This window comes from Hippocampus guttulatus, chromosome 19 (assembly GCF_054856545.1).
Source record: "Hippocampus guttulatus isolate MCC_2025c chromosome 19, RoL_Hgut_1.0, whole genome shotgun sequence".
Classification (NCBI taxonomy): domain Eukaryota; kingdom Metazoa; phylum Chordata; class Actinopteri; order Syngnathiformes; family Syngnathidae; genus Hippocampus; species Hippocampus guttulatus.
In genome coordinates this window covers 9,762,706-9,785,775 of record NC_141279.1, presented here as the reverse complement: position 1 = coordinate 9,785,775, position 23,070 = coordinate 9,762,706, and the positions used below count along the sequence as shown (strand labels likewise).

Here is a 23,070-nt window from a genome sequence, read left to right as displayed (position 1 = left end):
GCATGCGACAACAAAACGCGCACACGAGACAACACAAACGCACAACAAAAAACATCTACACACTTTCTCACAACACAAACACACGCGAAAAAAAAAAATTACTAAACACACCCACACACTCAAGGTGATGTCAAGAGTGTCGTATGCGCTGACTGCGTGCCAAACTGGCCGGCGTTTCTGCAGGCTTATTATCCACGGTGGTGATGTCACGCATTCCGTGCGTCGGGCTCTATAAATTACAAAGACGCGCGCGCGTCACACAAGCGGGCCTCCTCTGCGCAAAGTAAGAGCGTTAATCCGGCCGCTTTCATTTCCCCAATGCCAAGAACCGCTTCAAGATGTGCCGGGCATTCCTCCGAGCAGATGTTGGACGCGAAACGAGAGCAGCTGGACACGGACGGACGCATACGACCACGCCAAGTCTTTGAACAGCTGTTTATTATTTACCTACAAACTCCACTCGGTCACTCTCCGTTTGGTGCCCAGCTGACATCGATGCCTTTAAGGAAACGTCCCAAGGGAAACAAAAGCCGGGAATGCTCTTGTCCGTTTTTTTTAGGTGATGTAGATGCGATGGAAGTCGTTGGCCCCGAAGGCGCAGTTGCACTTGGGGCATTTGCGCTGGCGCGTGTCGTAGCGCATCTTCAGGCAATCGTAGCAGAAAACGTGGAAACATTTGGTGAGCACTGTGTCTTTGTCGCGCGTGTTGCAGCACGGGCAGCGCAGCTTGGCCTGAACACACAAACCAACAACACAGCACACGCGCTAGATATGCTCCATCACTGTGCAGACGCAACGCCGGGCTCCGGAAAAACGTGAAAGTGATATTCGCGGGGAAGCCGACAGTCGGGGTAGTTTTTGGTTACGTTTCCTGTTGCTGGGGATTTGTTTGTTTCTTTTTTTTCCCCTTTTCTAAACAAGCCCACCTCATCAAATTTCTCGCACCTTGTACTGGTTGATTTCCTCCTGCAGGATCTCGTCGGCGTCAGAGTACACCTCCACCTTCTTCTGTTTCTCCAGCTTCCGCCTCAGCCTGGACAGGTCCTCCTGGGACGACGCATGAGGAAAGGCAACAGTTGGACTCATTTCAATTCAGCGCACGTCTTCCATTCAAAAATAACACCGAGTGGTCCAAAGAAAATGAAGCCATGTTACCTATCGTGTATGTGACACTATTTTCCAAGGTGAGGAGATGTGTTTTGACGGAAAAAAAAAGAAAACAAAAGTGACCTGCGCTCGCTTGAGATTGCTGCTCTCCCTCTCGCGGGCCGTGCGGTTCTCGGCCACGGCGACTTGGATCTCTTTCAGCTTTGCCTGCGTGTGCTCCAGCTGCACCTTCTGGTCCTCCGCCAGCTGTGCAGCTTCCACCGCCTGGAGCAGGAAACAAAACAAAGCAACGGCGCTCTGTAACAGCCCTTCGCAAACAACTTTTTCAAACATTCTACGAGCAGGGAGAGGACCCGCGTCATCAGAAATGAATTTCAATCCAAGTGCAGGACAGAAGCCTGAACTTTATTTGCGGCTCATCGGAGGCACTCGAAGGAGGCATGCTGACTCTCGTTGAACATTAATTTGAATGCGATCGGGCCATTCTGCAAATAGTTGAGAAGAGGCTCTCAACTGTATTTGTAGAGCAGTTTAAAGCAACCGCCGCTGTATACAAAGTGCTGTACATGGAGCAACTATCATTTCTACAACATGAATAACAAAGACAGTAGAAAGCACAAAACAGCCAAACTAAGATCAAGTCTGAGTCATGCAAGCGCATGATCTCCCTCGCTGACTTTGACTTTCCACCCGCAAATCGGTCTTTACTTCAATTGAGTTGTAAAGGCGAGGGGTCTACGTGAATATCGGAAGAAGTTGTGAAATGATTTTCCAAAAACCTGGCATTCGAGCCAGGGGGCGTGCGTAGACTTTCTCTCGCCACTCTCAGCCCAATGACGCAGCCCGGTTCTTATACGATGAGGACTCTCAACGAACAATGGAATGTTTGGCGAGCATAGCAACCATTGAAGCCGTGCTTCCGACAGGCGCCGCGAAACGCGCCGGTGTCAGCAATTATTCAAGTTGCTCGCTCCGTCTGGCCGCAGTGGAAGCGCGCGCTCATTAGTGAGTGACGAGTGCCAAGCAGCTCAGCGGGCCTCACCTTCCGCTTGTTGAGCTCCAAGGCTTGAGTCCTGAGCGACAGCTCTTTCTCCAGCGTGGCCAGCGTGCTCTGAAGGACGCCCTCCTTTTCCTCCAGCTTTTGCACCACCAGCAGCTGAGCATCCACCTGGCAGCAAGACCACACGAAGGACACTCAGTGTTGACGGGAAAACTCACACTTGCTGCTTTCGTACTCAGGCCAAGGCAATAAAAGTGTAGCGAATGCTTTGGCTTCACCTGGTGGCGTCTTGGTGGAAGTGTGCTCTGATTCGAAACGATGTTGTGCCACAGGCAATTTTAACCTTTTTTTTTTTGTTTGTGCGGCATGAATAAAATCATGCTCACTCATGGCGTCGTCATAGCGGCCTCGGCGTGAAAATATCTTCAAGCACGCCTGTCCATGGAGCTGGAGGACGCGAAACTAACTGGCACCTTCAGCAACAAGTCACGGCTGGCAACCTAGCGCGGCTAATGGCGGCGAATAAGCCACCAAGTAGCGTTTTATCACTGGAGGAGAGAGGACGAGCTCATTACGCGACACCAAGAGAACGAGAGAGGCCATGCTAGCTGTGAAGCTAACCTGACAGACTTTCAACGGCTTTGACAGTTTGAGCTCCCACCTGCGTCTTGAAGGCGAGGACCTGGTCGGCCAGCTCCTCCTTCTCCTCCTTGAGCAGCTTGTAGATCTGGTTGGATTTGATGCGCTCGCTCATCAGCTTAAAGTTGGCGTCGTCCTTCTCGCGCAGTTGCTGCAACAGCCGGCTGTTCTGCTCCTGCATGTCCTCGAAGGCCTGGCCCGTCACGTCCATCTCGCTCAGCAGCGCTTCCTCCTCCTCCGGAAACGCAAAATCGTTTTGGTCAGCGGCTGCTTCCGACCAGAGCAATAAAGGGAGCACGGCACGAGATGCCAGGAAGCGGGCCTCGTATCCGTGCCCTCGGACCGAAACCGCAAAAGCTGCGTTTGATTGCTTCGGATTTACGCTCCTCACGGGCAAGCCCGGAGAGACAACTCAAGCGGCTTCTATATTAGATCTTTTGGTCTTGAACAAGCGGAATCCGACGGGAAGCCATTAGGCCAAGCAAATCTAAAACATCCCGAGTTAGTGTGCTTCACACAGGGCCTGAGGCGCTCAACAAATCAGCATGAATCTGGACGGCGTTAGATGGACTGGACCTTCCAAGCAGAAGGTGCCGCAGGCTACCTCAACGCAAACGTTTCTCGTTGAGCTCATCAGATCTGCACCGGACCGTTTCAAGCAGCAAGTTCTTCAAACATTTTCGCTCCCGGGAGGCAGAACTCAACAAAACTACAGAGTGCACCGCGAAAGGCAATTTCGAACATTTTATTTCAAAGATCCTTTTTCCAAAACGACGGTACCATTTTGCATTGAAATTGCATAGGCCGTTAACAGCCGGCCGCTAACGCTACACTCTCATTTCCTGACTCTCACGTCACTTACGGGGCCAGACAGGCCCCACATTTTCAAGCCACACACTGACAGATGTTAAATAGTGTGGAAGATGAGGATGGCCACAATAATACCGGGACTTTACATGTACATTTGAAGAATTAAAAAAAAGATGATCCAATTAATCAAATGGGATCATCAGAGTCTCAAAATACTTGAGAGCTCGAATTGCAGCATGCATACAGTGTGACAGATTTCTGTGATGCTGTCATTTGAATTAGCCCAAAGCTGAGGTTGGGAGGAGTGATTTGTTTCATATTTCTTCTCTTATCGCAACATATTTTTCATGAATTTCGTACGTGTGGCCCTCCCAGGACTTAAGTGGGGGTGGGGGGAAGTTCCCCAGTGCCGCAGTAAAAATTCAAGACACCCCAGGTCAAAGGTTCTCATATCAAGAGTAGGACATGAGTTAACGAGGTCGTGTCCACGGTCCCGGTGGCTCAGGTTTAACAATGACAACATTGCTGAAGCGACACTCGACCTCTGAGAAATCTCAATTTGGCCGATTGCACATCTCACGACAGACGGCCTTCCACATGCGTCGCGTCATTCCCTGACGTGAGAGACTTGGACCAAGTTGCGCCAAAGAGGCACACCCAAACAGACCCCCCCACCCCCACCCCAAAAGCTGTTTTTCTGAATTCAGAGGCGTCGAGGTCATTCTACGACTCCTTCTCTTCCGATTGCATCAGGTTTAACTCGGTCCGCGCGCTGCGTCGAGAAGCGGCAAAAACCTGCTTGGTGGCGCCCAGCTTCTTCTGCAAATGCTCGATGGTGTCTTCGGCCACTCGGATCTTCCTGAGGGCGTCTTCGTCAGCCAGCTTCTTGCTCTCCTTCTTCTCGCGCTCCTCCAGCTCACGCACTCGTATCCGCAACTCGTCCACCTGCACGTGGACGTCATAGAGGTTGGCTGAAAGGCGCGTATGCAAAGTCCGCGCTCAAGTCAAAGGGGATATTTCTGACGAGACAAAAAGAGACTATCGTCAAACTGCGGTGTACGACAACCTGTACAACTCACTAGTTTTTTTTCTTTTTGGTTGATGAGCACTACCCTTTGGAATTATGCTCATAAAGTTCAAATTAGTTTTTTCAATATTTATATCAGCACTTGGAATCACTCAAATCAGGGTTGAACATTTTGCCCATACGGTGGGGAAAGAAAAGGAAAAGAAATCCTGTTTCGCACATCATGAAGCAAATGTGAGGAAATAAAATTAAAATTTGGAAATCTGATTGATATTGAGATTTTATTTGAGCCCAACTTGCAATGAGTCACACTTAAAGGAGAAAAAAAGAAAAAAAAGAGAGAGAGACCTCTGCTTTGGATTTGCGTTCAGCTGCCATGAGCTGCACTTTGTCCCTCTGCTCCTTGGGAGCCGATTTGTACATGTCCAACAGGAGCTTCATCTCCTTCTGGGACTCCTGAGCTTTCCTAGAGGGCGGCAAAGCCAGAAGGCGTTACACAAGGCCCGGCTCAACAAAAGCACTCGAACAAGCGGGGTCGCAACGGGGACGTACTTGAGCTCGACTCGGAGCATCTTCAAGGTGTCCGAGTCTTTCCTCTTGAGCTCGTCGCTGCGCTGCCTCTCGCGCTCGCGCTCCCGCTCGCGTTCCCGCTCGGCCTCCCGCTCCCTTTCGCGGGCTCGCTGCCTCTCCAGCTCCTTCCTCCTCTCCTCCTCCTCCTGTTCTTGGTCCTCATCTTCGTCTTTCTTCACGTCGACGGCGTCGCCGCTCGACTCCTCCAGGACGAGAACGCCGGCGTCGCTGTTCAGGCAGCGCAGCTTCCACCAAAACAAAATGAGTTGAGACCCTCTGTCGCCGCCTTTGGCCCAGTCAACTTCAAGCTGGGATTTGGCAAACAGTTGAAAAGCAGACCGCCTCAACCCAAATCGTCTACCTTGTTGATTTCAATCTGGGTTTCGCGCAGCTTCCTCTTAAAGCGCTGCACGTCCCCTTTCAGCTGCAGGTTGTGGTTCTGAAGGCTGCTGATTAAGTGTCGCATCTCCCTGTTGATTGGTCCTGGGGAGGATGGCAGACAGATAGAAGGGCAAAATTGTCGACGACACAAACAAAAGAACGCGTTCTAAGTCAGGCGGGGGGGGGGGGGGGGGGTGAATGCACAAAAATGACAGCACTCTATTATGCGAAGTCAGGATAATACGCTTTGTCGCTGTGGCGTATACGCTACCCGCTTGCTCGTTGGCGGCAAGATTTTGCTCAAACTCAATGCGCAACATCTCGTATTCTTTGCGCACTTGGGCTAGCGTGTCCTCCAGCTGGATGACTTCGGTGCGCAGCTTCTTCTGGAGGGACAGCTCGTCGCTCTGCGTGGTCAGACGCACGCAAGCGGCGTCAGCAATGTTGCGGCGCCAGGACGACTCGATACGGCACGGACAAGCGATGGTGGCGGCGAAGAAAAGGGAATTCATTTGAAGTGTACCTCCATGTGCTCAATCTGTCTGAGGTGGGCGTTCTTGGCTGTGAGCAGGAGGGCCCGAGCCTCGTCCAGCTGGGTTTTCACTCCCAGGGACTCGTTGTAGAGCAGCGAAAACTGAGACTGCAGACACTTGTACTCTACTGTCTCCTTCACGACCTCCTCCGGAATATTACGCAAATCCATCTGGAACAAGGAGGAAGAAGCGGCAGCGGTAAAGGCGCGGGCCTCGCTCGTTTGGAATCACCAAATGCAGCGGACATATCAAAAGTATACACGCCCCTGTTCAAATGCCAATTTTCTTTTTTTGTGATACAAAAAATAAATGAGACCAAGACAAATCATCTCAAAACTTTTTACAGCATTAACGTGCACTTAATTGGAACAAAATTACCTTTTTTTTTTAAATTCATAGAGAAGTCAAAAGAAACAACTATAAAGATGGATTCGGGTCACAAACACACTCCGTTCCAACAGCCAATTTTCTCACACCTGCTTTGTTTAGTTAAATGAAATCTAACTTGAGCTGCGGTTTGTCTGGTGGCTCATCAACACGGCCGTCCCCGTTGGGAGCAAAACAAACACGCCGAGAACTTGTTGAAAAGGCGGGAGCCGCTCCAGTTGATGTAATGCACAGTGCATTCCAGCAGAGCTTAATTGCTCCCCTCGTGGGTATTATGAGAACACGCAAACTGTGGCAGCTCCTTAGTACGAGGACCCAAACATCCCCGGCCTGCAACGGCGCATGCCAGCTATCAAACGTGGCCGTCACCTTGAGCTTCTCACTCTCCCTCACGGCCTCTTGGAGCTCCACCTGCAGCTTCTCCAACTCTGCCATGCGGCTATTGGCCAACTCCTGGTTGTGCTCCAGCTCCGTGTTAAGACTCTCAAACTGGGAAGGAAGCCCCCCCCCCCCCAAAAAAAGAAAAAAGTTGTGAATGGAAGAGGCCCAAAATGGGCGTGCGTGTCATTTTTACAAGCGCTCACCTTTTGAATGGTTAATGTGATTTGGCCGCCAGCGAGCCCACCAGAGCTGCCGGTGCTGCTGTAGCCAGATTTTAGCTGCAAACCACAAACAATTGGAGAGAAGTCATTCATCATTTAGAAATTAAGAGTAGGCTACAGATTGGATTTGCAATTTCTCTTTCTAGTTTGAACTAGCAATCCATCCATTTTTCTCTTCTGCCACGCCCCCAAAATACTTAAGTGCTCCATGGATGAAACGCACCCCGGCTATGGAAGAGCGTTTCACCCGTACGGGATCCAACTCGTTTATTCAACCAGTTAAGGAAGAGCGGGTCTAAGTTTTGTTTATTTGGATTTCTTCCTTCCTGTCACGAGGATTTCATAAAAATGATGGAAATGCATTTTTCCAATGATGCTCCCATAACATTTTGGTGAGGAAAAACATGCCGCTTCGGTGGCGCTTGTCGTCATTCGGGTCACGGGTGAGCTGGAGTTTATCCCACATGACTGTGGGTGAGAGGTGGGGTACGTGGCAGGGCATAATCAGACAAACAACTGCTTCCACACCAACTTGTGATTTATGATTTTGAGATATGGGAGGAAAAAATACACATGGAGGAGATGGTTTTGAAAAGTCAAGTTTTCAATAACAGCTAACATTGGCTGTTACGGGCGAGGGGACTTCTAAGCAGGGCAAAATCTGACTTTAAGTTACCCGCCTCTTTGAAGTTAATTGCCCCCAATTAACTTTTTCCCCCCTCCTCCATGAGCAGAAAGGGGAGAGGGGAGCAGTTATGCTTGAAGGTCATTTTAGCGTGTAGATTAATACTAATAGGCCAAGGTGCTTTTTTTTTTGTGGGTATATTATAATGCTTTAAATCCTAAAAATTGATTTTTTTTGTTTGTTGCTTTAGTATCCTAAAATTTATCAAATAATAATTCCCAAATTCACATAGTGGAAATAATAAAACTGCACCTGCTCCATGGCCTCTGCCAAGTGCTTGTTGAGCTTTTGTTCCCTGTTTCGGAGTTTCTCAATGTCCCACTGCAGGTCCTCCACAGTGGTTTCCATTTCTGACACCTTAGTCTCCGCACTGGTCACCTTGTCCACCCATTCGTTGTACTGCCAGGGGAGGGTAAAAAGGCTTGTTTAATTGTGACACGCGTAGGCAGGCGCGAACTGAGCGTGTCCGAGGCATCTCACCGCCATGGATGTTTTGTGATGTCGGCCCTGCAGCAGAGTGGCCTGGTCTCGCAGTCTGCGGTTCTCGTCCAGCAGAGTGCGGTTCACAGAGCCCACGCTGGCCAGGCTCTCGTCCTCGCACCCTGCAGTGAAAGAATGGGCACGGCTGAGTTGGGCAGCCTGACAGATGACCGTGAACTTCCCAGGGAGAATGTGATTCGCCCTCGCTGTCAGGTTTGCAACGTTGAAAAGAGGCAGAATTTTGCGACCATCATCAGGACACATTTGTCATACCCGCCGCTTGGATCTGTTTGCACATGTCGTCAATGCAGCTGTGCAGTCTGTCAAAGACGCACACGAGGCAGGCGATGGCATCCTTGCTAAACAGCATGCGGTGCTGGAGATGCAGTGAGACCTCCTCTTCGCTGCTGTGCTCCAGCGTGGCCAAGAAACCTTTGGCGCTGCCGCTCAGGGGGGGAGGCGGTGGCGGCAATGATTCTGCGTAGAAGAATAAATGATGATATAAAAGATTGGATTAGAAATATTGAAAAAGCACATAATAGCAATTAACCTGCGGTTGGTTGCCGTGGGGGCTCTGTGGGTGTTAACTGCTCCGATCCATCAGGTGGTGGAGGCTGCTGAGGAGTCTCTTGTTGCCCTTCTTTCGTGACTTCATCTTGCTGTTGATGCTCTGGTTGTTTTCGGTCATTCTGTGCCTCAGGGAGTGGAGGTGGAGGCACACCGCAGGTTGGCGACGCGATATTGACAGCGTCTGTCTCCATGGGCACAGGATCAGGAAGTGGAGCAGGTGGGGGAATTGGTGTTGATGCTACTGGGGCCGCTGGTTCGATGTATTTGCGCAGAATATGGACCTTTTCTTCCAGCTGGAATAAAAACGTTTTCTGAAATTATGTTGCGTTTAAGACAACAAGGTCATACAATTGTTCCATGTACTCGTACCTCAGACCAGTAGCGGTTTACAATCAGCAGGGTGGTGTCATCAGTCGCTTGCCTCTTTTCAAGCTTCTCTATTTTCTCTCGTAACTCGTCCTCCATCGCCTGCCGCTGCTCCAAGCGCTCACTCAGCTTCTTATTCTTAAACTGGATCACTTTCATGTCCATTTCCTCCTACACATCAAATCAGGGAGGCTTGACCATGCTGAATTCAAATGCAGGGAGATTTACAGATGTAGTTGGGCTCACCGTAGACGAGACTCCTCCTATGCGAATGGGCTCAATGAGAGTGGTGGTGGTCTTCTCCTCCTTTTTGCTTTTCTTCTCAGGTGGGCCGGGGGGGCTGTCCCCACCGGAGGGACGCTTTCCTCCCCCTGCACCTGACATCTTGACTTCCCCTGCATGGAAGCCAACATGAAGTAACATTTAGACTTGTTCTGAAGGAACAATAGCATAAGCATACTCATTGATTCGTATCGACAGTTAACAACGAATTTAGTCTCGTTTGAACAACAAGCGCCCTAACTACACGGTTGCAAACGAATTAATGAGCAAATGTATCTTTGATTTGTTAATCCGGGTGACGAGTGGCTAGCCAAACCGAAAAAAGATTTGATTAGCGCATGCGGCTACGGTAAGGTAGGCTAACGCGAACACCAACTCCGCCAAAGCACACAAAATTCCTAGACAATGGGAACACAATTTTTTTACACCCACAATAAACACATTTCTAGATTAAAGTTTACGTGTGAAGCAGCTTCTGGTTTTCTATCAATAATACAAACCTTCCCAGGAGCGACTTGATGAAACACTTCAAGACATCGGAGCAGCTAGCGGATGTAGCGAACGCACTTCCGCTCACAAGAGACGCTGGCTGGCAAAATATCGAAGAATAATTTTCGTTTCTACTACTATAAAAGAAAATGGTTCAACTATTGCTGCAACCGGAGCTTCCCTATTAATTCTAATAAAATATACTAATTTAAAAAAAAGGGGGGGGGGAACACTACAACGCACTCCGGCCACGCGAGGGCGATACTGACGGCACAAAAAAATCCAAACCGAATCAGTTACGAGGAATGCAGGCAAAATGTCATCATTTTGCAAATACTGTACTGTCTTGTTTTGGCGGAGTCTCTTGGAATACGATCGCCACTGACGCGGATACAGTGATGGCTTCACATTAGCTTTGTCGCATCACCGTGCACCCTTTAGATCGCTCCCGCAGTGGCTGTTGTGAGCGTTTCTCTGACATACATGGTGAGTACGGAATAGCTTTGCACGGTCAGTGAACTGCGGCGTGCGAGGCCATAACGGACACTTGAATATTACTCATAGCATATTTTAGAAACAACGCGAGAAAGATGTGGAAAAGACGCATCTCAACAATGTGGAATAATAGCAAGCAGAAAACACGTACACACCTATGTACAACACACACACACTTCCCTGTACGTACTGCAGTTCCTGTTATTGAGTATTGCCTTGAAGTTGAACTCTGACTACTTTTTGTTGTTGTCTAAAGAGTCCCATTCCGTAAGCATGACAAAAGACATAGTGCTTGGAGATGATCTGCCTGACTGGGTGGGCGCAAAGGAGTTTTACCAGAAGTATGACCCCAAAGAGGTGATTGGCCGGTGAGTCCATTTCAGGAACAAAAATAAGAGCAGATCCACGTGGAGCACCACGGAGTATCCTTTTCCATATTCAATACTTCTTTGTGGACGAGTAAGAAGGCTGTTCTGTTCATTTTGTATGTTGTTGTCAGGGGCGTGAGCAGCGTGGTGCGCAGGTGCGTGCACAGACACACGGGGCAGGAGCTGGCCGTCAAGATCATCGAGATCACCGCAGAGAAGATGACCATCCAGCAACTGGAGGAGGTGAGGACATCCACGCTCAAGGAGATCCAAGTCCTCAACATGGTCAAAGGCCACTCGTCAATCAGTAGGTCCAAAATGCACTCATGCCACACTTTGGAACGGCAGCCTGTTTGTTAACGGCCCTTGATTTTTTTCCCACCTAGTTACTCTCGTTGATTCCTATGAGTCCACTACCTTCATCTTCCTGGTGTTTGACCTGTGAGTAGAATGGCATATATTGCTGATACATATCGTAATACCTCTACAGCAGTCGAGGCTTAGTATTCAAATGTTGTTAAAAGCAAACCGGTCATGCTGATATCACGATTCCCGATATCAAAATGTAATCTGTGTGACCAGAGTGGTTCAATTTGTTTTTCTTGACAGAATGAGGCGGGGGGAGCTGTTTGACTACCTCACAGAAAAAGTTACCCTGAGTGAGAAAGAAACAAGGTGAGTTTGCGCCATTGATGCTTTTCCTTAAATCTTTTCATGGAATCGCCATCTTGGATTCCGCACGTCACTGCAGGAGCATGATGCGAGCTCTGCTGGAAGCGGTGCGCTACCTCCACTCCCGGCACATCGTCCACCGCGACCTGAAACCTGAAAACGTTCTGCTGGACGACCAGGGACACATTAAACTGTCCGACTTTGGCTTCTCGGTGCAGCTGCAGCCCGGGGAGAAGCTGAGAGGTACTCGAGTGAGAATCACAAAGTGTTCAGTGAGTTGCTGCGAGACACGAGACGCTTTTTAAAAGCGTCGTTCTTTGTCTGTTGTTGTAATTAGAGCTTTGTGGAACACCCGGCTACTTGGCTCCCGAAATACTGAAATGCTCCATGGATGAAATGCATCCGGGCTACGGAAAAGAGGTTGACCTGTAAGTCCAGACCAGATGCGCGTCATTTATCACATCCGTCAAGGAAGTGTGGTATTACATTTGCTTATTTTGTTTCTTGTCTCCATCTTATGATGGTTGTGTAGTTTTCCACACATACTCTGGGGTGCATTTTCTCCAGCTGGATGTCGAGCCTTTAAAAAGTTCCTCCAGGCTTTTGCTACGAGAACATCCGGAATTTAATAGCGGGTGTGCATACTTGTGCAACCACATTGTTGCTGATATTTTTACTTCTCCTCTCAAAAATAGGAAAAAAATATTCTCTGCGAGTCCCACGAGATCAACATACGTCCGTGACGCGTCCAATTTGAAGTTATTGGATGAGCTCCGTTTAGGCAAAAGTAGTCCTTTGCCATCTTGTGGCTTCATGGGGCCAACTATTTGGAATTTGTGGCAGGGCTTGGTCCACTGAGGAGAGGTTTGCATTTCCTAATTTGCCTCTTAGCCGGGACTTTGGCGGCCTCTTCTGGTACATCTAAAAAGTACCCAAACCGCATTCTGCACCCTTGCATATTTCCCTGCAGCCTCCTGCTAGTTACCGTTAATACAACATTGCGAGCATGACATCTAAAAGTTGGTGCCGTGACTCGGATCCACCCCTGCGCCAAGGAGGCCTAATCGAACTAGTCTCTGTGTGTGCTGCCACAGCTGGGCATGCGGCGTGATCCTCTTCACCTTACTGGCCGGCTCGCCGCCCTTCTGGCACCGCAAACAGATGCTGATGCTCAGGATGATCATGGAGGGCCGCTACAAGTTCGGCTCGCCCGAGTGGGATGACCGCTCGGACACTGTCAAGGATCTGGTCAGCTCAAATTTAACTGCCTCACACTTGACCCGGGAATAGCAAATAGCAATTTTCATGATTTCGACTTGGAAGCTTCCGCCGTATTTGCCGGTCCTGTGAGAAGTTTCACACTTACCTTGGTGTTTGGCCGCCGCCGTTCAGATCTCCAGGCTGCTGGTGGTGGATGCTGCCGCGCGTCTGACGGCCGAGCAGGCCTTAGCTCATCCTTTCTTCAGGCAGTACCAGAAGGAAGACGTGCGATGCTTCAGCCCCAGAAGGTCGTTCAGGGTGAGTGCTTTTGCAAATCTGCCTACGGAGAGAAGTAATGTAAGTACTTGTGCCATTTCTCAGGAATCTCTCTTATTGTTCCAAATACATTTCAGAATCTGTACTTTTTGACTTTTAACAAGTAAAATTAGTCATTTTTTCTACTTTTACAGCCCCCCCAAATTCTGTATTTACCTTTACCTAAATAAACCGAAGTTCACGTCCTTCTATCTATGTGCAGCCTGTGAGTACGTTTTTCCCCTCACCTCTGAAATCGTCCGATGCGATCCGCCGCCGTCTTTTGCTCAGGTGCTGATCGTGACCGTGCTGGCGTGCATCCGGATGTACGGCCGCTACCGCAGGGCCCGCCCGCTGACCCGCGAGGTGCTGGCCCGGGATCCTTACTCGCTGCGGGGCGTGCGCAAGCTCATCGACGGCTGCGCCTTCCGCATCTACGGCCACTGGGTGAAGAAAGGCGAGCAGCAGAACCGGGCCGCCCTCTTCCAGAACACCGCCAAGGTCATGCTGCTCGAGCTGGAGGACTTTGAAACATAAACCTCATCTTTAGTCTTATTTTTCCACTGGCGCTGTTGCGTGTGTCAAGGTGCTGTTTCATTTTAAGAGGAGGGACTCTGGAATTTATGCCTTGCCGCATGCTGTCTCAAGCACGCACATAGTTTAACAAAAATAAGAATCCTGCTAAGCATTTTGGGGGGGGGGGGGGGGGGGTGAAGAGGGTTGTTTTAAATTGCCTCAAGTCACATTTTTTGCAGTGCGCTTTGCGCTAAAGGGCGTTTATGCACATGCTCATTCGTGTTTGGGAAAAAACTGTGATTAGCTATTTAACATGAAACTACTCGCAAGAGGTTTGCTTTCGTCGGGTTTCAGTTGAACCTTTGGGATGAATCTAAAATGTACAAGTGGAGAAATGTGCGTTTCACAGTTCCGAGAAGGTCAAATCCAGTTCTGGAAAGGATCTGGTGCATTTTAGGTTCATCCTCAAATGTCAACCAAACATTTCATGAGTCGTCTATTACGCGTACAGCTCGATGGTGTCTCATATTTACAGATCTTCTAAGACAAATGTGAAATATTTACAGCGTGTACTGTACTTGGCATGTTTTTGGTTTCCAAAAAACAAAAATCTCCACGTTTCTTCAAGAAGAAACCGTTTGTGACTGTATTTCCTGTGAAAAACTCATTCCACTGCACCATGACCGTTGAAAGTGACGAAATAAAAAACTATTTAATATTTGCTCCACAACTTCCTGTCATTTTTTTCCCGCTCCCACCTCTGACTCTCTGTGCCTAACGTTACAGTGCAACCCAGTAATACAAAATGGACATGAAAGACAAAAAAAAAATAAAATCAAAAGTTGAAGAACACCTAACCAAAAATGTGACGCCCTTTCCGCATCGCTGCAGCGTGGCAGTGTCCATGGCAACCGGGTACCTCACTCCCACGGAATCTATTAAGTCGAGAGGTGCGTTTGCTCGTCTCGCTTTGATGTTTCGGGAACCTGTTTCGGCCACTTCACCAGAGCTGCTGATTTGAAAACACGTCCATCTGCCTCTTGCCAGGATGACGTTTTTTTCTTCATTTTGGAGCTATTTGCAGAGAGTTCAAAAAAAGAAAAATGATGCAATTATCCTGTCGGTTTTAGGAGTCTGTTGTCGCGGGACTGTAAAGAAGCCTTTGTGGCCTGCGCCTTTCCTTGGTTAGTCATCCACGCCGGCTGAGCCGTCGCTCTGTTTAAGAACATTATCCCCCCTGTAATCCACTTTGCCTTCTGTTCCGTGCAGGTGAGCAGACAGTCAGATGGAGCCGGGGGCCGCCACTGTCGCACGCCCGCTTCCTCTTTTAATTGCTTCAAGTGTTTTCTTTCCAGCCCGCCGTCGCACTCTGTTCAGTTTTCAAGCGACTTGCCGCCGCCGCTCATCAGGATGGAGGATCCGGACCTACGGCAGCAGAAACTGGACAATCAGGTCAATAAACAACAACAACAATACATATTCGACTGCTCGGTGTAAAAACGAAGGCCGGCTGTGCTACTTTTGTGTTTTCTGTGGAGAGTTTTGAACAATTAATATGGCGTATTCTGTTTCCAGGCTTACTTTTCATCATATCTGACTTTGCATTTGTCAAACTCACCTGCTATCGAGCTCGAGGCAACGTGAGCGTTACAAAGTCAAAAGGCAAAGGCGCCAATGCGTCGTTTTTCCCCGAGAGCAGGTTCATTATCTTGGCTTGACGTGCTACGAAAAGAGCACAAACACATCTAATTCCGATTCGGTTACGGGGTTGGTCGGTCAAATGTCAGAACGTAAGCGACAATGTCACTCATTGTTGACCGAAGTCAAAAGTCGGTCTGTGAAAATGACATATTTGCTTCATGGGGTGTGACAAAGATGCGCCTATATGATCGAAATAATCATCAATTCATTTGCTCATCCATCAAGTTGTTGTCGCATTTGTAAACTGACGAAACTGAAAAACAAATCGGAGTGCAACAGCTGTTCAAGTGCGTAGTAGAACGGCTCATCAAGGAGATAACAGGAGGTTCTGATCGTGCCCCAGCGATCCATTTTGATGAAGAAGCAACAAAAGAAACGGGCCGATTGTCAAATGGTGGTGGCCAACCGGGACTCGCGCCAAAAGAACCGCAGACAAAAAGGCCGCTCGGACGAGACGCCGCTGCTGATCAGCCAGTCCTTGAGCAACATCTCCCTGAGCGGTTGGTCGAAAAAAATAATCACCCGGTGTGCCTTCACAACCGTTGAAAGAAATCATTCCTGTCCCATTTCCCGTGAAGAACAAGTGGAGCACGCGCATGACAACCCGATGGACGTCATCACACTGGCGGAGTGCGACGGCGACGCGAAGGCCGCCGGCGTCTTAGGTGAGGTGCCGGCGGAGAAGCCGCTCAGTCCCGAAAAGATCAACTTCGCCGTCGAGCACGAGGAGGATGAAGCAGAGGACAGCGATGCGCACGCGGGAGGCAAGAAGACCAAGAAGCAAGAGAAAGTCAAAGGCAAGGGAGCAAAACGTCTCGCCACGTCGCAGATTTTCAGCGACTATCGGGGTGTCTGGAGCAGATCCGCCGCCGTAAACATTGTACCCGTGTGCAACATCCATCAATCGCAGCTGCAGCGGACAATGACGGGCAGGAGAAGGCCAAGGAGAAACCAGAGAGAAAAACCAAAAGGCAGGACAAAGCCAAAGACCGCAACGATGGACAAAAGACAAACAAAACGACCAAACAAGAACGCACAAGTAAGCAGGACCTTCGTTGTCCAGATTATTTGGACTTCATGGAAGCTTGTGACTATGCGTGTCATTTCTATTTTGTGCAGAGAAGCACTCGCGCGACGCGTCGCCATCGGCCCTGGAGCGGATGAAAAACGGGCACGGCGAAAGCGCCGATGATGAGCAAGACGAGTGCCCCGCCCACGACTCCCCTGGGAGTAAAAAACATCTGGACACGTGTAGGAGTCCGTGTGCGGCCGCCATCTAGGTGGGGTTAAAAATTTGAAATAATCTGCTGTGACTCTTCCCCACAGCCAGGTGCCAAATCAGCGACGACAGCAAGGACGAGGACCTTCGGCTAGAAGGGAAAGAAAGGAGGAAGAAGAGAGCGGAGAAAAACACACCGAGTGTAGCATCTCTCAACTCCAACTACAAGGAGAGCTCGTCTTCAGGCAGCGAATCCACCAACGGGGTGAGTCGTCACAAATTGAACCATGTTTGGGCCAACCGTAAAACTCTCAAACACACGTCTGCTAATCAAGATGGATGACTTGTGTGGCAATTTTTTTTGTCGCTGCAGACGGCTTCTCGCATATCGTTGGAGGACCTGGAGGAGTTCGCCTTTCGTCCCGCCCCCAGAGACCTGACCATCCAGTGTCGGGTCACCCGGGACAGGAGAGGCATGGAGAAGGGCATGTACCCGACGTACTATCTTCATATGGAGAAAGACGACGGAAAGAGGGTGGGTTCTCATCTTGGGCTCAGTGAAAGGACTTCTGCCACCTCTGTTGTGTCACTCGTCAAGGCCAGTTGTACTCCAAAGACTGAGATGGACTCTGTGTCGGTTTCTCTGTACCGTGCGTGACCATGAAGGTGTTTCTAATGGCGGGCCGCAAAAGGAAGAGGAGCAAAACATCCAACTATCTCATCTCAACGGATCCCACCAACCTGTCCCGAGACACCAGTTGCTACATCGGAAAGCTACGGTTGATTTTCTATTTCGCGAAAAGCAGTTGAACACTTTGGATGGTCGCGTTTGCAGAAAGACTGATAACGTATGTTCCAGGTCCAACGTTCTGGGAACAAAGTTCGTCGTATATGATGGCGGCGAGAACCCAGAGAAAAAGCCTTTCATTAAAGAGTGTGAATCTGTGCGACAAGAGCTGGCGGCCATTTGTTACGTGGGTTTTATCATCATCTAATTCTGCACTCACTCTCGAGCTGCCGCTCCACCAACTAAAGAAGCCTTTGAATTCCTATTGCAGGAGACTAACGTGCTTGGATTCCGGGGTCCCCGCAAAATGACAGTCATCATCCCGGGAATGCTGGACAATGACGACAGGGTGTCCATTCGGCCCAAAAATGTCAGGTTACGATCCGGGCCTTGGTATGATGTGATGGTGGAAATGCTTAACCAGAGCGCCGGCGACGCTTTCAGGAAGAGGAAACCCTGCTGGCGCGCCATGCCAACAACAACACGGACAAGCTGGTGACCCTGGTCAACAAATGTCCCAGCTGGAACGAGCAGACGCAGTCGTACGTGCTCAACTTCCACGGCCGCGTCACGCAAGCCTCTGTGAAAAACTTCCAGATCATCCACCCGGAGAATGGTGAATCCAAAACTGCGCCAAGTTTTATTACCACAAAGGGATGGTTCGATTTGGAACCACTGACGAGGCCCAACACGTGGCATGGTAGCATATAGCAACCGAGCATCCTGAGTTCAGATGACACAAAGGCAGATCGAAAAGGATTTTATCTTGTGCCCCAGGACATGACTTCACGGGGGAATAGTCGGTATGCTCACATGTTGCCGAGTGGCGAAAGTGAGGTACAGCCAGATGAATGTTAGTTTTCTCTGTGCTTGCATACTATTTCCAATAAGAACCCGACAATTTTATAGGAGATCAGCTCAAATGCTCAAGGTTAGCATACGCCATGGCGCTCTGAGTACAAGCGGCGCTCAAGCGGATTGAGAAGCATTTGACACTGTGGCTCGTGGTCAGGAATCATCTCAAAAGGAGATTGGTTCAAATGCTAACGCAAGATGGCTATTTTTTATTTTTTCTTCCCCACAACTCGCCGTGTTCTAACAACACACGTCTGACTTACGTGGTGGGTCTGTCTTCCAGGCGACTACATCGTGATGCAGTTCGGCCGCGTTTCCGAGGACGTCTTCTCCATGGATTACAGCTTCCCCATGTGTGCCCTTCAGGCCTTCGCCATCACGCTGTCGTCTTTCGATGGAAAACTGGCCTGCGAGTGACCCTCAAGTGCTCCGCTGGCTCTTGGATCGGAACTACACGTATAGGGAAGCTAATGCAAAAGGATTTAGCGTTAGAAATTGTGCACAATTCTGGGCCATTTTTATATTCATCCAATTTCTTGTCTTTATACATTGGTGCAATTTCAAAGCAATCACTGGAATAATAAAATAACCAACATTAAAATAATTAAAGCTCTCAGAAGGGTATTTTCTTATATTGATAGTTCACACCCTTTCCTCATGCATTCATGACCTTGCTTAACGTGTGTCGGTGGACCGAATATTTGTGGCCAGCAAGGTGATTTCATATCTATTATTTGGGGATTTCAGTGCACCGATAGTTGTTAGAAGCACGTTCGGAGGCAGAGGCAGAGTCATCGACTTGGCGTGTTCAGCGTAAACTTTAAGGTCTCTTATCACCAGTGAGGAAAGGGATTTTTCTCAGTGGTGCAAAGAAAAATACTTTAGTATCACATTGAAGACATGGCGCACATCTTATCGCGATTACTCTTGCGCCACAATCGACACGTTTCCAATTCGCAAGAGCAGAAGCTCCTTTGCACCACTTTAGACAGGAAGGAAGGATAAATAAAAATTCTTGACACAACTTAATTTCTTAGCAGTAAGCGTTTCGGTAGTGTGCATGAGAACATTTTCAAACATAATGAATATCGGGCCACTCACGTTTTACAGGCAACTTCTGATCTTTTACACAATCAGCACACGAGGCGTTTCAGGTTGTGCAACTTCATGCGGTTCAAGACATGATGAGATTGGTCAAAGCTGCCCTAGAAAACACAAACACACACACGAGTTTGGTTCGCATGCAAAGATTGCGAGACACCTAAAAAAAATGCGAGGGAACTTTTTAAGGTGCGTTTATATACTTGCGGGTTATCTTTCAGGTAAATGAAAGCAACAAAAATAGAGCGTTTTCAATCGTGGGCGAGTTCAATCGCATTTTACTTTGAAATTGACTTGAAATATAAAGACATAAAATTAGTTCTCAAGTTTAAGCATAAATAAGCGAAATACGACTGAAGCGTACGATCGTCTCTCAAACAGCCGCGCGAAAGAGGCTGCGGTAGCCAACCTGACCCAAAAGTATCTCAAAGCGCATTTTATAAAAGCAAAGAAAAAAATAACTGCGTTATCTTGCATTCTTTGTGAGGTCACGCAAAACTTTGGGAGGGAACGGAAAGTTATTATTTTTGTTCCATGTCATTTTAAGAGTTCCGTAAAAATGTAATGTGCAGCGTGCGATTAAATCTTTAAGCGCACATGCGCCTACTAGCCTTCTCCTTGTCAGAGATAAGAGTGCGCGAGCCTCCCTCCTCCGCAGCTCGTCCTTCAAATAGAACTTTGCGGCCAAACGCGCCCGAGAGCCCCGCTGCAAATGCCGAGGGGATGGAGAAGCTCAAAGCGATGCTGCTTTTACTACACACGGCACTTTCTGTCGCAGGTGATGTCCTTTATCGCAAGACATTCCTTTGATACGATGACAAATGGTCGGAATTGATGTGAGGGAGATGACGGTGTGAAGTCTGGAAAGAATTCATGAAAGTGATGTGTTTCTTTGATTTTGCTCTTGTATGTACCGTATGTGTTGTGGAAAATGAGCGTACTTTTTTTCCTCTTAATTTTTTTTAGTTCAGGACAACAGCTGAACCAGGACTTGGATGGACTTTTACCACTTTATATTTAATAAAGTAAAAATAGCGATCCTCGCTATTTCGCGGTTCGTTTATCACGGCTTCAGTGCATCGCGGATTTTTTCAAACATATTCATGAAAAAAAAAAACCAAATATTCATATACATGGAGTACAGTACTGTATATGTCGCTCTATGTGACTCGCTGTTGTTTCGCTGACTTTCGCAGCTTCTCGCGGACCGTTTGAGGACTTAATTTTTTTTTTTAAATGTTAATTGGTTGCGACTTGGCGGATTTTCGTTTATCGCGGGTGGTTTTGGCCCCCCATGAACCGCGATAAACGAGGGATTACTGTACCTCTACTTCAGAGCAGGGTATTTGTGCCACCTCTGATAAGTTTGTGTGATTTTTAGACACGAGGGAGAGTTTTCAGTGCGACAACGATTACATGCTCACCATCAGTTGCTCCCTCAACCTCACATCAGGCCGCGGGACCCCCCACTGGTTGACTTTCGCCAAACTGTATACGAGGTAAGTCTCCTCCGCTGCAACTTAATTTGCGACTGCAAACGCCGACTAAAGGCGCTGATCTTCATTTCTCTGCAGCGAAAAATACAATTGCAATTTGTCAAACGCCGGCGGAGACCGCCACGCGTGTTTCATCGAGGTGAAGAAGTCTTGCGACTTTATGGATTTCGACGCGTTCAAGATCTCGCTGTGCGGAAAAACAAAAGATGGAGGGCAGTGGTGCCAGCTGATGGATGAACAATACAAGCCAAAGGATCATAGTAGGGGGCAGTCATCATAAGCCCCCCCCCCCCATATACTGTATAAAAAATAGCATATAACATTAAAAAAAAGCAGAAAATGCACTTTTGACACATTTTCAGTTGAAAATGTTTCCTGCATCCCTAAAATATATCTAAAACCATAACCGAGGACTCCTCTGCTTCCCCAGTTAAACCGCATGCACCGTGCTGCCTGGCAGTCAGCCACAACTCCAGTCAGCACCGCTTCACGTGGAAAAACACCTACGAGAAATGTCGATTCGTCACCCTGAAGGACAACCTGGATTATCAACTTTGTTTCTACAATCGACAGGACAAAAACAGCGTAAGGAGGCCGCTTTCAAACAGGTCGAAGGTGACAAAATGAGATTGTCAAGATCCTTCCTCTCCCCCAGACCAGAGTCCACTACACAGACGGTACGGACTATTCTGTGAATGACGGCGACCTTGAGACGGACACGGAGTACAGTACCAAAGTGAGGTCTAAGCCCAGCGCGACTCACTTTCATGGCCAGTGGAGTGACTGGTCGCAAGAGGTCCACTGGAGGACCGTCTCAGCCAACGGTGAGGTCAAAGCTCTGGCGCTTATGAAGCATGCTCAAAACAAATGCTCGACAACAAATGCTGCCACGAGTAGCGACGGTCATTGTCGGCGGCTCAAAACTTTTGTAATGACTTCAAAACGGCCAATAAAATAATCTGTCGGATCCGAGAAGCTACCGCCTGCAATACTGTTTGGTTACACTGCAGCTCTGCTTACCTATTGGCTTTGACATGATTTTTCATGCACAGGGTTGACCCAATGACATCATGAACCTTTTCCACTTTTGTGGGACCTTCTCATTGTTCCTCTTCTCAGATTCCGGAGTCGATGGTTTCTTTTCGATACATGGCATAACTGTCTTCTTGGCCTCAGCTGTGACGGCCACACTTGTCTTGTTTTTATGCTGCGCTTTTCTAAAAAAGTAAGGTGCTCCTCCATTTGCAAACATTCCAAACAAGTGCACATTTCATTGGTCAGGATTTGCTCACATGCAGGTGGAGGCAAAGTGCGTTCGTTCCCACTCCGGCGCCATACTTCCAGAGCCTCTACACCAATTGTCATGGGGATTTTAAGGTAAGTCGTGTCAGGCGTGTGAACCGTTCAAAATAGTAGTCAGTTGCTTCTGCTGAAAAGCTAACAAAATGTTACCGGGCTGTTTTCCTTCAGCTTTCACCTGTCTTCCTTTAGCCTAGACGAGACAAAGCGGAGGGAATTATGAACAGTTCAAAAGGCCAGTCAGTCTTAACACAAAATGTTCAGCTTTCTGCTCAGAAGGAAAAATATCAACAAGGGTTGTCCCCCCCCCCCCACACACATTTTTTTTAAATCTTCACTGTATACCGGTACCTTAGTATCGGTCCTTCTACTTAATTCCAGATTGTGACGACTTTTGCCAATGTAATCACAGAGCTGGATGGACACGCAAGCAAACGTGACCTTCACAGTCAAGCCAGAGGACACGCTCCGAGTCGACGGCCTTGTGGAGGAGCGTCCAACACAGGTTGATGAGATGGTGTATGAAAACCTCAAAAGCCATCCAGCAAGTTTGCCGCCGGATGAGGGGAAGTCGGCATGCAGGTCCGGCCGCGTTCCTCTCATCCAAGGGCAACCTGTCCGCTCCTGCCCCGAATACTGCACAATCAGCGACTTGCAGCAATGTGCGCAAGTCACGGGAAATGTTACGAAGTCTGAGATCAAGCACACCGGAAAGTCAGCGAATGATTACTGTAATGACGCCGAAGCGAGAATGACGCTTTCCGGACATTAATTTGCAATTGCGGGAGGTGCAATGTCCTTTGGTGAATGTGTCGAGATGATTACAATGGGTTGAGGAAAAAGATATCAAGTTTCATTTTAAATACCATTGAATGTATTCCTGTTTACGGCACACAGCTTAGCACGACCGTTTTTGGTTTTTTTAAAGTCAATAAAATACTCACCGGAGATTATGACTTCATGTGTGCTGATCGCAAAGTTGGCCGCAAGTAGTAACTTTTGCTCCACCTGCCAATCGGAAGACAGAGAAATGCCTGGATGAAATCCAAACCAACCACATCAATGGCAGCAGCCCAAGCAAACGCCAAAACTGGAGAGAATACCGTTGTTAAGGAATA

The 23,070-nt window shown here is 48.5% G+C and overlaps 4 protein-coding genes across 8 annotated transcripts; 3 read left to right on the top strand and 1 right to left on the bottom strand.

The window, feature by feature from the left end:
• Positions 1–420: 420 nt before the first annotated feature.
• rnf40 (ring finger protein 40) lies at positions 421–12,975 on the bottom strand. Of its 3 annotated transcripts, none has more exons than XM_086099524.1 (20): positions 12,830–12,975; positions 9,404–9,552; positions 9,161–9,328; positions 8,772–9,084; positions 8,495–8,698; positions 8,222–8,343; positions 7,994–8,140; positions 7,039–7,113; positions 6,824–6,943; positions 6,058–6,237; positions 5,806–5,941; positions 5,515–5,636; positions 5,136–5,398; positions 4,932–5,049; positions 4,352–4,501; positions 2,769–2,981; positions 2,150–2,275; positions 1,231–1,371; positions 946–1,047; positions 421–732 (listed from the first exon to the last, which is right to left on the bottom strand). In XM_086099524.1, exons 2-20 carry the CDS (start codon positions 9,539–9,541, stop codon positions 556–558), a joined length of 3,015 nt encoding a protein of 1,004 aa, XP_085955650.1. In that variant the 5' UTR covers positions 9,542–9,552; positions 12,830–12,975; the 3' UTR covers positions 421–555. The 3 variants fall into 3 exon arrangements, with proteins under 3 accessions (XP_085955650.1, XP_085955648.1, XP_085955651.1); XM_086099522.1 differs by lacking the exon at positions 12,830–12,975 and adding an exon at positions 9,940–10,053; XM_086099525.1 differs by lacking the exon at positions 12,830–12,975 and adding an exon at positions 9,940–10,053 and having other exon boundaries at positions 2,769–2,978.
• phkg2 (phosphorylase kinase, gamma 2 (testis)) lies at positions 10,210–14,216 on the top strand. Its single transcript, XM_086099530.1, has 10 exons — positions 10,210–10,414; positions 10,680–10,791; positions 10,923–11,098; positions 11,178–11,232; positions 11,401–11,466; positions 11,543–11,706; positions 11,801–11,891; positions 12,558–12,711; positions 12,856–12,981; positions 13,270–14,216. Exons 2-10 carry the CDS (start codon positions 10,697–10,699, stop codon positions 13,513–13,515), a joined length of 1,173 nt encoding a protein of 390 aa, XP_085955656.1. The 5' UTR covers positions 10,210–10,414; positions 10,680–10,696; the 3' UTR covers positions 13,516–14,216.
• A 213-nt stretch (positions 14,217–14,429) lies between these two features.
• LOC147190212 (tubby protein) lies at positions 14,430–18,669 on the top strand. 3 transcript variants are annotated; one of them, XM_086099528.1, is made up of 13 exons: positions 14,432–14,678; positions 14,764–14,946; positions 15,539–15,695; positions 15,774–15,992; positions 16,106–16,234; positions 16,315–16,446; positions 16,522–16,679; positions 16,788–16,949; positions 17,081–17,193; positions 17,274–17,388; positions 17,473–17,571; positions 17,646–17,817; positions 18,340–18,669. In XM_086099528.1, the coding sequence occupies exons 2-13, from the start codon at positions 14,905–14,907 to the stop codon at positions 18,471–18,473; spliced, it is 1,632 nt and encodes a 543-aa protein (XP_085955654.1). In that variant the 5' UTR covers positions 14,432–14,678; positions 14,764–14,904; the 3' UTR covers positions 18,474–18,669. The 3 variants fall into 3 exon arrangements, with proteins under 3 accessions (XP_085955653.1, XP_085955652.1, XP_085955654.1); XM_086099527.1 differs by having other exon boundaries at positions 14,430–14,678; positions 14,850–14,946; positions 15,539–15,992; XM_086099526.1 differs by having other exon boundaries at positions 14,430–14,678; positions 15,539–15,992.
• Positions 18,670–19,834: 1,165 nt separating this feature from the next.
• LOC147190211 (interleukin-21 receptor) lies at positions 19,835–23,040 on the top strand. The gene is made up of 8 exons (XM_086099529.1): positions 19,835–19,935; positions 20,539–20,656; positions 20,732–20,913; positions 21,084–21,238; positions 21,309–21,477; positions 21,773–21,878; positions 21,952–22,030; positions 22,365–23,040. The coding sequence occupies exons 1-8, from the start codon at positions 19,881–19,883 to the stop codon at positions 22,722–22,724; spliced, it is 1,224 nt and encodes a 407-aa protein (XP_085955655.1). The 5' UTR covers positions 19,835–19,880; the 3' UTR covers positions 22,725–23,040.
• The last annotated feature ends 30 nt before the right edge of the window (positions 23,041–23,070 follow it).